Source organism: Heliangelus exortis, chromosome 2, assembly GCF_036169615.1.
Source record: "Heliangelus exortis chromosome 2, bHelExo1.hap1, whole genome shotgun sequence".
NCBI lineage: Eukaryota > Metazoa > Chordata > Aves > Apodiformes > Trochilidae > Heliangelus > Heliangelus exortis.
In genome coordinates this window covers 11,080,854-11,095,404 of record NC_092423.1, presented here as the reverse complement: position 1 = coordinate 11,095,404, position 14,551 = coordinate 11,080,854, and the positions used below count along the sequence as shown (strand labels likewise).

The 14,551-nt window shown below is 37.1% G+C and overlaps 1 protein-coding gene across 6 annotated transcripts in view; it reads left to right on the top strand.

Moving 5' to 3' along the window:
* Positions 1–14,551, top strand: part of DIP2C (disco interacting protein 2 homolog C) — a 302,091-nt gene that overhangs the window by 230,979 nt on the left and 56,561 nt on the right. For all 6 annotated transcript variants that reach the window (XM_071734774.1, XM_071734772.1, XM_071734773.1 and 3 more), the window contains 7 exons: positions 717–810; positions 928–1,047; positions 1,837–1,951; positions 6,334–6,473; positions 8,075–8,211; positions 10,416–10,624; positions 11,430–11,544. In XM_071734774.1, the coding sequence (XP_071590875.1) occupies positions 717–810; positions 928–1,047; positions 1,837–1,951; positions 6,334–6,473; positions 8,075–8,211; positions 10,416–10,624; positions 11,430–11,544 (930 nt within the window). The remainder of the gene's footprint in view (positions 1–716; positions 811–927; positions 1,048–1,836; positions 1,952–6,333; positions 6,474–8,074; positions 8,212–10,415; positions 10,625–11,429; positions 11,545–14,551) is intronic.

Genomic DNA, 14,551 nt, shown 5'->3' with positions numbered 1-14,551 from the left:
AGAACCCAAGGTGTGGCCTCACCAGCGCTGAGTACAGGGGCAGAATCACTTCCCTGGACCTGCTGGCCACACTGTTCCTGATACAGACCAGGATGCCATTGGCCTTCTTGGCTACCTGGGCACACTGTTGGCTCATGTTCTGCTTCCTGTCAATCCAAACTCTAAGGTCCCTCTCTGTCTGGCAATTGATCTCTGCTTAATCTGTGACTGATTTCTCTGTCTGCTGTCTGTTAAATAATTTGTGCCCCACTAACATTAGTTCATCTTCATGGAGATGGGTTTCTCTAGACAAATATGTTGCTTTTACTTGTCCTTTTAAGTAAACAGGCTTCATATATCCTGAGGTTTTAACAGGTAGGGATAATATTAAGGTGCATAGCAAGCATGCAGACATTGTTCAACCAATGTTTTGGTTTTTTATTTATAATTTTTCTATTTAAAGTGAATAAGAGTATAAATAGAAAGAAAATATGTTTCATTTCTCATCAGCACCCTTCAGTGTTAGAATCTGATTAGTCTAGATCTTTAATCCTTCATTAAAGCAGTAGAAAATGGGGGGTAAGGTGTTACTAGCTAGATAGCTAGCTAGAAGATAAATGCCACATTTAACAATAAAACAAGCTTAGAGTGATATGTATGGATGTCCCTCCTCATAACATGGTATAAATAATTACCACAAGTGTTGTATAAAACCCATTTCTCTTATTTGATTTCAGAGTGTCATGAACATGATGCATGTTATAAGTATTCCATACTCCTTAATGAAAGTGAATCCACTGTCATGGATACAGAAAGTCTGTCAGTACAAAGGTAAAGAACAAGAATATACAAAACTATGCTTGAGAGTCAAAATCAGAAGTTCAATTTGATCATAAAGCTGTATAGCTTTTATGTTGTGTATTAGTAATCTTCCCATTCTGATTTCAGCTAAAGTTGCCTGTGTAAAATCCAGAGACATGCACTGGGCACTGGTGGCACATCGAGATCAGAGGGACATCAACCTGTCCTCACTGCGGATGCTCATAGTGGCTGATGGTGCAAACCCATGTAAGCTTTGCTTCTGCAGGCCAGGAAAGAACAGAAAGTCTTCAGTCACCTTAGCTAGAATATTTACAAAGTATAGGATTTTTCTACTGCAAGTTATATATACATATGGAAACTAATTAATTTTGGCTAAAATTTATAAATATATTTTTCTATAGCTAATCCTGAAGCAAACTTGATATTCCACATTCCGTGAGTTGCAATAAATCCAGTTTTGTACAAAGTGATGATCATATATAAAGACTGAAGTAAAAACTCTTAAAGTATAGGGGGAATCAGAACATTTCTTCTGCATGATGGCACTCAGATGCAGAAGTAACCGAGAATTTTAGGAGAATAGTTATAGTACTCTAGAGTTCCACACCTGGATCATGTCATGACAATTAATAGGATGAATGGTTATTATTTAAGATACCAACATAGAGGTGTTCTTCTTGTTTGCATTAGTTTGCTTTGAGTTTCTGTATAAATACTTTAATTTGCCTTAGAAAACTGCAATGAAATTCAAACTGTTAATCTAGTAGTAATGGCTTTTCTATGTAAGCATAGTGAAAAGAATTTATCCTCGAAAATTAATCTTTACTCTCTGTATGCATAAACAACTGTATATACATAAATATGGTTGTAGCAGGTATGACTTTGTCCCTACTGGGAAAAAAAAAAACAAATGGGTCCTTTTAAATGCTTTTCTCCTGAAAAGCTTGCATATTCAATAATAAGTTTCAAGTTTGAATAGCATCACTTCATAAATCAGATTTTTTTTCTCCTCTGATTTTTTTTTCTTTATCCCAGGGTCTATTTCTTCCTGTGATGCATTTCTTAATGTCTTCCAAAGTAAAGGTCTAAGACAGGAGGTCATTTGTCCCTGTGCTAGTTCACCAGAAGCTCTCACTGTGGCTATTCGAAGGTACTGTGTTACACCAGTGAAAATAGACCCACTGTAGAATATATTGGTAATTTTAAAAGTAATTAATAAATTCAGGTATGAATATGCATTCTTCTGGAATTTTAGGTTTCATTTTATGTCCAAAAAAGACATACAAGAAGAATTTGAGGAGTAACAGTTAAGAGTCCTTTATAATGCAGTTCCCATCTGTGTAATGTTACTTAATATTAAATTGAATAGACTGAAATGCAAAAGCTCTTTCTTCAGAACAAAGAGAAAAAAATGACACCATAAGCACAAAATTAATCAAAATGTGGGAATTTAAGTGCTGTTGCTATCAAGGAAAATAATGGTTTAAAGTAGTCTGTTTAAAGAGAAGCCTGCAGGTTGTTTTTGGCTGTCTGGTGTTTTTTAGCAATTCATACACTCTCAGTAATCATTTGGAAATGCACTTTGAGTCTGGGGGATTTGTGCATAGAAATAAAATTGATAAATTCTAATAAAACTATTAAGCCTTAATATCAGTATAAAGCAGTCACCTGTCATGAGTACATGAGCACACAGTAAATGGCAGAGCTGTTGTCAGTTTTGGCAGAGTTTTCCAGAACTTATACCTTGAACGCCAGGCACTTTATTTTTAGGTTCAGATTTCTTTAGCCTTCTGTAACTGTTTCATATGTTAAAACATGCATGAAAAAGAGTAAAGCACTGTAATAGCATTAAGTAAAATACTTCCTACCACCAAGTTTAAAATACACTGTCCAAGTGAAATTTAACAGTGTTTTCAGTTAGGTTTCCAACATAATATCACAGGAAGAAAGGCATGGGGCCAAGAGTGTGGTTACTTTCAGCCACCTCATTCTTAGCTTAGCACATCTGAAAGCTCTCCATCAGGGATGTATCCTGTCCAGATTTGTTGTCTTTCTGTGAACTTCAGGATCTCAGAGAGCTCTTCATTCAGCTCCACCAGCCTGTTCTCAGCAAGATTCCAAGGAGTATGCTATTTTTCTTTTGCAATGAGCTTCCCTGCAATAGGCTGTGCAGATCTGTGTTTTTGATTGAAAGTGTGGAGAGGAGGTGGTTCGGCAGTGGGCATTGCTTGTGCTAAGCAATGATTAATGGGATTAATGTTTAATTGATTAATTCCTGTGCTAACTCTGGAAAATCTGCCCCAGATTGTAGGTTACGAAGTGGGAGAACGAAATGCATCTCAATGTGCAAAGGCTGGCGTGCCCTTTCTGGACTTAAATGCTGTGCTTGTAGCCATCTGAAGCACTGGAGATTAATTTTCAAATTAACTAGCACTGAGAACTTACATTAAAAAAATTATTAGCACATAAAATAGTGGATAATTCAGAAGAAAAAAAATGGCATTTTTATCTTCGGTGTCTTGCTGTGTAATTACAGAGCAGTTCTTACTTACAGTGAATGTTACCAAACACGTATCTCCTTCTTTTGAACTGTTTAATGGTAGGATAATACCAGTTGAACTTGGGAGCTTTAGTGTTTTTTCATTTTATTCAAGTCATATCCACTGACAGTCAAGTCATTATCATAAAAGTTCCAAAGAGTTACAGCTGGACTATACATTAAAATGACTCCCCGTAGAGCACAGATCCAGACAGCTCCCTGTTAATGTTCTGACTCTTTCAAAATCTGTGGTGTAGTTTTACTGATCTTCCTACAAGGAAGAGTAACAAAACTAGTTCTCAGTTAAAATAACCTTACAGTTAGAAAAAGTCAGTCTGCAATAGACTAATAGCTACTTTAGCCTTAGAGATGAATCTTGAAGCCTGATATTTAAATGAATGTCATGTAAATAATTCTTTGTGATATTCCTCTTTGCTTTATTGCATATTAACCTGAATCCATTTGCTTAAGTGCAAAAGTTTAAGAATGGGACTTTTACTGGCAAAAAATAGTGGTAGAATAGATTGTGTCTGTAAATGGCAGTAGTAACTGTTTGTCAACATGCTCTCCAAAATGCTACTCAGTATGAAAATGCCAGCTTTGAAGTAGATGGACATTGTCCCTCTTTTATAGTTAGAGAAACTAAAGGAGTAGGTTTAGTGGTGTAAGCTAGATTTACTTAGTATATGAAGTAGGTAGAATTATACCATTGTTTAGTTGCTTCTGCTTTTAAGCATTTATCTTTTTCTGGCAAGCAATCTTGGAGAATTCCAAGTCAGTATTAGGAGTATTGATTGTGTAAAGAGAACGTGAACTTTAAAATAAATTATAAAAACATTAGAAAGAAGTTCTTTATATCTCATCTTCTTTCCAAGTAATTTCTTTCCTTCTGCTTGGCAGAGATACTTGTTTTAGAGTTGTTCCCATGTGTATATCATGCACAGGACAAAATAAGATACTATATATTGCAAGATTGCTGCTGACAGGATACTTTCTAGGAGGATATATAGGTGCTGTCAGGTGCTTAGCTCCCCACCTCACTTCTCTGTCTTGGTCCTCTATTCCCTTTTGGTGTCAGCTCTTGCCCACAAAGGAGCCTAGAGCACTGTTACCTGGTGTCTTATTCAGGACCCACCTCAGACAACCAGGATATCAAAAGCACTCTGAAATTGCAGCTCTGAATGCTGTCCTGTGGACCCCAGGTCCTTGGCACTGACTCTTTCCTTCTGCACATCTTCCACCACACGATGATTTTTTTTTTTATTTAACCCAAAGCTTTTGTGTCACCCCAAGCCATAGCAAGTGCAGCCGTATTGACAAGTCCCCAAACATGATCCTACCAGGCCTGCTGCCTCCAGCTTCCCCCCGCCAGCACTCCTCTCCTGTGCACAGCCAGCTTCTCTTCTACTTAGCAGTGGTTAGTAATGTGAGAAGATCTATGTGATGAAAGTCTACATGGTCTTTACTCCTAGATAGTCGTGAGGAGCTGTGTGTTCTTGCAGGAGACTTTTCTTCTCACGAGCAGTAAAATGTACGTTTTGAGGGGCAAAGGAGAGAGGAAGTTGATCAATAGTGTTGCTGAAAATTCCTTTTACAAGATGGGAATATTATTTATCACAGTTGCTTGTTTACTAGCACCATTTGTTATGCTCTAATGCGCTTTCAGGCGTGCCCACATCCTTCTTTGTTGACAATGTCACTTGAAAAATACGCCTCGTAAAAACTATTAATTGAAATTTATAGTGCCGATCATCGCAAGGCTTATGTGAGGGTGACTGGCTGAGACCCAACTAGTATTTCAAGCACAGTGGAGGAGAAATGTCATATAAAAGGACATTGCCTATTAAAAATAGTTGTGTTACAATGGACTATCTAGGAAAAATGCAGAATCTTGAGTTAAATATTGGCTGGTTTATCCATCTTGAAAACAGCTGAGTCTGGCTGCTCTATGTGGAGGCATTATTCACAGTCACAGCAGCATCTTGTTAGCTTCCAGTTTGCATTTTAGAATGCAGGACAGTAGAAGAACTTTTCCAGACATGAAAAGCCCCCTGACATATTCCCTTGACTTAATAACTTGCATACGTCAAGATTTGTTTGCTTGAGCCCCACTCTACACACGTATTACTGTACCCACTGATGGAGCAGGCGGGTTTATATTGAAAGGAGTTGACAGACAACTTGTGCTGATGCTGGGGAATTGTACAGCATGTCAGCAGTGAATCTGAGCAAACTGAGGCATTACAAAGAGCCTGCATCCACAACATTTTGACCATGACTGATGAAGGTGTAATTTGTTTTAATTTTTGTGGGGTTGGTTAGAATACAAAGAATTCAGTTTTAAGTACTAAAATAACGATGGTTAAGTCCTTGCAGCTTCCACAGATACTTGGCAGTTAATCTGTTACGACCTAATTTCTTCTGTTTAGTACTTTTAAATGCTTAAATATTGAGAGGGAGAAGTCACATCTGTGATTTAGGAACAGGATACTTGTATTCTAATCTTGGCTTTGATACCACTGTGCTAGAGTTAGATTTTTAACCTGACACATGAGTTTTGTTTCCTAATTGCCCCAAAATAGGTAACATATAGTTTATCAAGTTATTTACATATCAGCTCCAAATTCAGCTTCCTTCCACATCATCTTGACTGCCTTTCAGAATTTTTAAAACAAGGCAAAATTCTTTACTTAGATAATCAAACAATACTTATAAATCTGTCTGAAAATTAAATACAAGCTGTTTTGGGTAGAAGTTAGGTGTTACTTTCATCTCTGAAGCCCCGAATATGTGGCTGACTACAGAGTGGGAGAGTTGACAGTCATAACTACTGAGAAATGACTGTAAACCAGGATTCTGTCAGGTCTAGTAAGAGAAAAAAGATGGTGAAACATTAAACACTCAGAGGAGTATTTGCAATAGTAATCCATTAAGAATAAGTGAGTGTTTATGCCTCCCTGATGGTTCACTGATGCTGTAACCCATGATTGCAGGCCAACAGATGACAGCAATCAGCCACCTGGCAGAGGAGTTCTGTCCATGCATGGTCTCACTTATGGAGTGATTCGAGTGGACTCTGAAGAAAAGCTTTCTGTTCTGACTGTCCAGGATGTTGGCTTAGTGATGCCAGGAGGTAAGGAACTTTCTTTGAAACTTACTATGATTCATCAGTTTAAGTAATTACCCATAGGAAGTCATGGGTGGATATACTTTGCTATTAGACAAGAAGCTCTGGGAATAGAACATATGTACTTAAAAACATTTTAGTCCAAAAACCATTACCTTGTAAGACTTCATGATTTGGAAATCCCAATATTTCTTCTCTCTTTGCCTCAGTAGCTGTGTTTACATTACCAGTGTGCTTTAAACAACCTGTCATCACATCAGAACATCCATCGCTTAAATGTAAGATGCTGCTACAAAAAATAAGAAAGTTGGATTTCAGTGTCTGGGGGCTACAGATATCTGTAAGCCTGACCCAGATGAAATTCAGTAGTGAAAGTTTACATAACCTGAACTACGGATCAAGAAAATTGCTATCTGAAAGCCTGAAGAATGTTTTTCCAGAGGTCTTGTTCCACCACACAGTTTTTAAGAAAGAAGAGGCACGACCATATTCAAACTAAAGCCAGTTCTTCTAAAGATGAAGATTTTTCATAAGAGAGATAGATTTTAAATGAGATGTTACAGAGTCTAAGAAAGGATAATACTGCAGTTTTTCATAAGAGAATGTCTGTTATGCACCAAAGGAATATAACGTATAAATGCATCTTATAAAACTTCAGTTCAAGAGCTTAAAATAAAGGAAGATAAGATTGGTTGTTGTCTAATAGTCATCATATAAGATATTATTATAGATGTGCTATCTTGCACTTCATATTGCACTCTAATTGTTTTAATAAAAGTAAGTGCTGGTGCTTGTCTTCAGAGGGAAGGGTCATTAAAGATTCTTCACAGCTGTACTTAAACACATGCTGATTCATTCTGGTCTCCCTTGTTCACCATAGCCTCTTTCCAACAGCAAAATCTACATGTGCTGGACTCCACCTCTAGGGGTTCTAGCTAAAGCAGCATACCTGATTTTTACTCATATGGATGACACATAAAATAGTTCTTCCTCAGACCAGTGCTTTCTAATCCCTTCTGTTTAACTCCTGCTGTGCTTTCTGTAAGGCTGGTGAGAGGGAGTCTCAGCTCTCATAAATTCCTAGTAAGGCAACTCAAGTAGTCAGCTAAAATACCTTGATCTTTCATATGGTGTTACTTGCTGCTATGTGAGAGGTGTTTTTCCTAGTTGCCTGCCTCCCTGGCAGTATAATCACTACCAAGAACTTCATTAGGGTATTTCATTTTGCTCTGACTGTCTTCAATATGCAAAACTGGGAACACAGTCACATTTCACTGCAGTATTATAGATCAAATTTTAGATAAATATATTTTATAGATATTTTATTTATTTATTAAATATATTTTATAGATAAATTTTAGATTGCAAGACATATTAGGCTTTGTTATAATTCTAGACCTGATTTAACGTAAAGATCTTTGCACTCATTGTATAAATATTGTTTATAATATAAATGACATTTGATAATGTTACACCTTAGTGTTTGAGAAACTGACATTTTGTCTACATGTATTTATGTCAACTCCAGTATGATGTCTTTCCTACAGCATTATGTTATTCTATAGTTTGGTTTACATTATTTTAAAATCCTTTTCATCTCCCTCTAGCTATAATGTGTTCAGTGAAGCCAGATGGAGTTCCTCAGCTCTGTAAAACAGATGAGATAGGAGAACTTTGTGTATGTGCTATTGCAACGGGAACATCATACTATGGACTCTCTGGCATGACCAAAAATACTTTTGAGGTAAGCTGACAAAAAAACACTGTATAAAATCCTTCCTTTTTAACCTTCTCTATTTTGAGATAATACTTGACATAAAACATTGATACTAATAATACCAGAGTAGCAGTAGTAATCAATGCTTGTGGCTTGAGACCTGTGCTGTAGTCAGACAAGTGGCACTGAAGCCCATTTCATTAAGTGCAATAGTAGCTCTTTATGTGGGTTTAGTTCTGGCTCTGAAAAGCTTTTATTTTAATTTTGAAAGAAGATAGCAGGGGCTGAAACAGAAGGAAAGCAGGAAGAAAGACAAAGTTCAAAAGGTATTAGTGTGCAAGTATATGAGCTAACTATGTACAGAATTTGATTGTTGCAAACAGAAGGAAGGCTGTTTGAGCATCTTTAAAAATCAGTTTCCAACACTTCCATAACACAGCCAGCATGAAAGCCTTGCATTTATACAGAATCCTGACAGATGTAGTTTTAAACAGGTATCTGAATAGCAAAGAAAGATACCTTTTCCCTATTAGTCTCCACCTGCTTTTTTTTGATTTGCCTTAGGTGAAAGCCTTTTTGCTTTGTGGAGTCTTCCAGCAGTTTTCAGTTTGTGTGCAGACAGCAATATTCATAGCTCTGTTGTGTCTGCTTACTTGTTATCACTTGCAGCTGCTGAAGCCAATATGAAAGATTGAACAAATCAGAAATACTGAAAAAAATGAGCCAAGATTTTTTTTTTTGGTCTGATCCTTTTCTCTTTTAATACTTGAGAAAAAAGTTAAGAAAAATACATTTACATTTCCCTTAAGAAATGCTCTTATATTACTATTTTTAATAGACCAAGCATGACTAATATCTCCTGAGAAATGCAGACCTGAATGTTGTAAACATTCTACATAAAGTCATTAATGGAGACCAGTGGATACAATTCTCCATCCTGCTATTGAAACCAGGAATCCTACTATCCTATTGTCTTAGGAAATTTGTTGATATCTAATATTTGTGCTACAAGTACAACTGGCAATACCCACTGTGAATGATAATCCTGGATGTGATACTTATTGAGGTGGAAAGGTACTTATAATCACTCCTTAGTACTTGCTGTAACTGTAAAATCATAATTCAGAACTGGGTCTCCAGTTTAACAGCATATTTATAGTTACTCCTAATGGTAAGCATATATATTGCCATTAAGTGACCAGGACCACTCATTTTTAAAGTTAAGCATGTTCTTAGAAGCCCTCTCCAAGGAACCTCTTTTGTGTTTTACTCTATAATTCATGTTGCAGGTATTAGAGAGTCACAGAGTTTTGTGTTCCTGAAATAAATTGTCTGGTAAAATGAATTAAATCTATTCAGTAAGAGTCACCCATGGGCATGTGGCAGCAGAATTTAACCTTTGTCTTTAGATGAGCCTTGAAGGACACTATAAAGCCACAGTCTTCCACTTGCCATTGTCTTAAATAACTTGCCTTTAGCCTACTTCCAGTTTGAAGAAGCAACAATGGGAAAGTGTGCTTGTGTCAGAATGCAGCTCAGAGTAGCTCACATGCCAGAAGGATAACACTGTGCTAGTTAGCAGAGAAAAAATGGTATAAATCTATCTTGGCAAGTCACGTATGCTCTGATGTTCCAGTATTTAGGCAGCCTCTGTACAGGGCTGCATTTTCACTTTTAGATATGCCACACAAGGCATTATCACTGGTATTGTGAGGACTTAACTGACCTTAGATAAAAATGTGGTCAGCTGCAAGAGTCATTAAAGTACTGTACCCTAAAATAGAAATAGAAATAAGCATGAAGTACTGAAAAAAACCTCTACTGAAATGTTTACAATTTAATCTCTCAGCAACCTATGTATAGCACCTCACGTTAGCTGCACTGCACAGAATTGTTTCCTATTCAGTACTGTTTATGTATATTTATACATTTTTTAATGTATAAAATTATTTATACATTTTTTAATGTCATAAATGATTTACAGAGTCATGGTTATGGAAAAATGTGTATGGTAAACAGAGTGGGATTGAACTTGCTGGAGGTAAAGTACTGAAAATTACAGGCACTGGTGTAGGAGTCTTCTGACACTTGTGGTCAGTGGAGAGTAAAGAGCATCACCAGAGACCTATTTACTTCATTCCAGGAAAGCCAGTGGAGAGATCATGCCTGAAATACTTTGCAGCATTGTCTCTGTGTGCAGAAAGGAAGACCTGTGTTTCCTTGTCTTACAGGTGTTCCCTATGACCAGTTCTGGTGGCCCTATCACTGAATATCCTTTTATAAGGACTGGATTACTGGGTTTTATAGGACCAGGTGGACTTGTCTTTGTTATCGGCAAAATGGATGGTTTGATGGTTGTCAGTGGAAGAAGACATAATGCTGATGACATTGTAGCAACAGCACTGGCTGTGGAACCAATGAAATTTGTCTACAGAGGAAGGTTTGATCCGTTCTTTACTTACATTGTGTAGAAATCCTTATTTTGCCTATACCAGATGTCAGTAACAATAAAAAACATTTCAGAAGGCAGTGCCTGATCTGCACTGTGATTTCCCTCCATTGCTGGTCAGATTGCTGTCCAGGAGAGAGCAGAGGGAAACCTAAGATAGTGCTTCAGAACACATTAGATATCAAGATTTGAAATTGTAAATATTAAAATTTTCTGTCAAACTGCGGGTTAATTGTGAAGGTGTTGACTCAATAGGATCCATTCTGTCTGAGATGAACATTTCCAATATCCCTAACAATGAAGTTCTTGAGCATGATAGCAATTCCTTGTGTGACATTCCTAACATGATGAAACTGAACAGGAGACTTCTAAAATTTCTGAAGACCCTACTGCAGTAACAGGCATGCACACTTCATCACATGGCAGACCTCTTACAAAATGATGTTGCAATTACTTTCATCTAGAACGGGGCCATAGAGGGTGTTTATGCTGGCTGTTATGTATCAGCTTAACAACAACCTTGGTGTTACCCAAATTTGGTGCTTTTCTTGTCCGTAGAAAGTTCACTTCTCCAGCCCTTCTGTGACATTACACCTGTATTTACTTGTTTCTAAAACAAATCCCCATACTTCTCCAGAAGTTATCTAAATGGTTCCTGTTGATTTTCCCTCTAAGCATAATGCTAACTGGTGCACCAGTATTAAATAACAAAATCATACTTATGGAGGATTAACTTAGAAGATGGGATTTCCATCTGTCCTGGCACTAAATACTCTTCTCTCCTTGTCCTCTCTAGGATAGCAGTGTTTTCAGTGAGCGTGCTGCATGATGAGAGGATAGTTATTGTTGCTGAGCAAAGGCCAGATTCCACAGAGGAAGACAGTTTTCAGTGGATGAGTAGGGTTCTCCAGGTAATGCTCTTTATGTACAGTTGGAAGCTATTTTTTTCCTTCTTTATGTTTTTTATTGATCATTCATATTCCCAAAGTAAGTGACATTTGTCTTTAAGTAATTGTAAGTACACCTTCTGTTGGACTTGAATCTAATGAGCACAAGATTAAATTATTCTGAGTGACAGTTCCTATCTGAGCCACACATATCCAGAGTGATCTTTTTCCTAATCAAAATGCTGTAAGAAAACAGAGATGAACTGAAGGAAGTAGCAGCAAGAAGAGAGTAACATATGATTTATCAGGATATAGTAATTCATTACTTCAAAAGGATTATGAATGAATGCATTGTATACATGTACTGTCAAAAGCTACCAGTCTTTTACTAAGAAGTTACTGACACTGACATGAAGTTGACCTCATCAAAAGTAGATGTAGTTATCTGAGTTAAATATCCAGATATTTCTTTTTAATCTGGGAGAGAATTGTGTGTTTCTCATGAACCGTCTTGATAGCTAAAATAAACTGAATGAAACACAGCCTAAAAATTCCAGTTTCTGTCCAGTGAAATGAAGGGAAGTGATTGATCAGCTCAGATCTAAGAATCTGCAATGAGGTTATCTGCATAGAGGACACTATTGCAAGGAATCCCCCTCCTGGTGTCTGGTGGATCATGCAAGGCACAAAGCACTGTGATGAAACCTGCCTTGGTGGTGGTGGACAGTTTTACCAGAATACAGAAGCTACTGAATGCTAAAAAATCTTCATATTTTCCTTACATATAGCAATCCAAGTTAAGGCACTATCATTGCCATACTCGAAGTTTTTTCAACTGTAATAGCTACACACAAAAAAATTAGACACTTCAGTCATATTCCATCTCCTCTGCCTCCATGTTTAAACCCATTTTCTCTCTAAAGCAGTAGGTTTAATGGAGATGTAGTCAAATTAAGTCTGTCTGTTGCTACAGTGTGAAAAGGTTTCAGCTCTGTCTACAGCTTGTCACCTGTTACTTCCATATTCCTTTCTTACCTCTCTTTCTGTCCTTCCTCAATGACTCTTCTCAGGTAAATATATTGCAAACATCTTCATTTGCTTTACTCAAGAGCCAAACCATTCAGAGAAAATGGCTTTTATTCATTATTACTTTGTACTGAATAAGAAAGGGAACCTGTCTACCATTTTCTTGAAGAAACTGAACAAATAAGCTTTCATCCATCTCAAGACAGATTTATCTGCTCTTTTGATTAAAAGATAGATACATTTCATTCAGCTAGGGGCATCTCATATTCACGATAGATCTAAATTACAACAGAAAAACTAGAACCTCTAGCTTGTCCATCAAAGAGAAAGCCTTCAAAGTACGTAGTATCACCTAGGGCAGAAGAAAAGGCTTTTGGATTGCCTACGCTTTGTTAATATTTATCAAGTAACAAGCTCCAAAAGGAAAAGTTGTAACTCTGGACTTACAGTTCTCTTTTTTTTTCAGCTGAGCATTTTTGTGACTTTTACAGAAATCAGAACATCATAGCCAGTAGCATTCAGTAGTGAATACTGAGGGAGTCCTGTGTCAAGTTACTGTGGCCAAACGTCAGGCCTTTTAGTCTGAGTATGATCAAGTCACAACAGTACCTGTGGATTCCAGGCCATGTATCAGAGTACATATACATGTGGCTGCTTTCATTGCCCATGTGTGATGACATAAAACCCTGACATGTGTCATTATGTGTCATTAGGGTCATTAAGGTTATGTGTCGTTATATGTCATTAGATTTCTGGTTCCCCTTCAGCAGAGAGTGGAGACTAGAGGACAGAAGCTGGGAAGATGTGGGATGCTTTGTACCTCCTTCCCAATCAGAGTTCTAATGACAGATGTCAGGAAGTGGTAACCTGAATGTAGCAGTCTGGACTCTCTCTAAGTCCTGCTATCTCTGATCTGTGTTCTCAATGAACAAGAAGTATAAAGATTTCAGATAATCTGTTTACCTCTGGCTGGACAGAGTAATTTCAAAAACAAAGCCATCTTATGAAAAAGCATAAATGCCAGCAGTATTAAAACTGACTTGTCCTTTTTTCTCAGAAAATTATGTCTCAGTTCATTAGGGCTCATCCTTGTGAAACTAAGTCATTCCCTGCTTCAGTGCCAAATTCCAATGTGTGAAAGGTGGCAATTTTGAATGACCTTTGGCATTTTATCAAGCATTGTGCTGCAGAGGTAGCTATCAGAGGAGAGAGACAGTTCAGAAGTCACGGGGGAATCAGTAAATATAACACCTCTCATTCCAACCCAGCTGAGTATCACTTTCAGTTCACCAACTGTCAGAGCCACACTATCAGATGTTTGAATAAGAGTAGTTACTTGCCACATAACAGTTTTCCTTCAGGCTGATGTCAGGTGAGAATCCCATGATTTATCACTACTTTTCAGAACTTACAAGTAAAATGATTAGGAGGTTATCATGGTTTCTCCCAGAAACATCAGACATTGGGTGTTGGCTGTCATATGTATCTTGCTACTGCTGATCTTTCAGGTTATGTAGACCAGCATTAAGGTCTTCCAATATTACCATGAGATCTACCTCTACTAAAACTGCAATATTTGTGAAATGAGTCATAAGCAAAGTATTACTTAGGGTCTCTATAGAAATAATCAGTAATTTATTGGTCTGCACTTAAGTGCAGACTATTATACTATTATAACTATAAATGATTACTTGAGTTTCAAATTGTATCTACAAGGCAACAGATGTACATATTCACGTTTCTCACAGTTAAAAATTAAAATTCAAGTTAAGTAAATTATATTTTTTATACATTTAACTACTCACTGGAGATGCTGTCTGTAAGTTATCTCTCAGTCTGCTTGGATGTCTGAAGTTGTTTTTCTGACTCACTTGCTACAATTTTTGTTGTCAATATAAGGAGAGTAACCAGTTAAAATGGTATGGAATTACAAACTTAAGTGCATGGATAGTCATGTTTAACTAAATCAGTTACATAGCTGCTGTACCTTATAGATTTTTTTGAA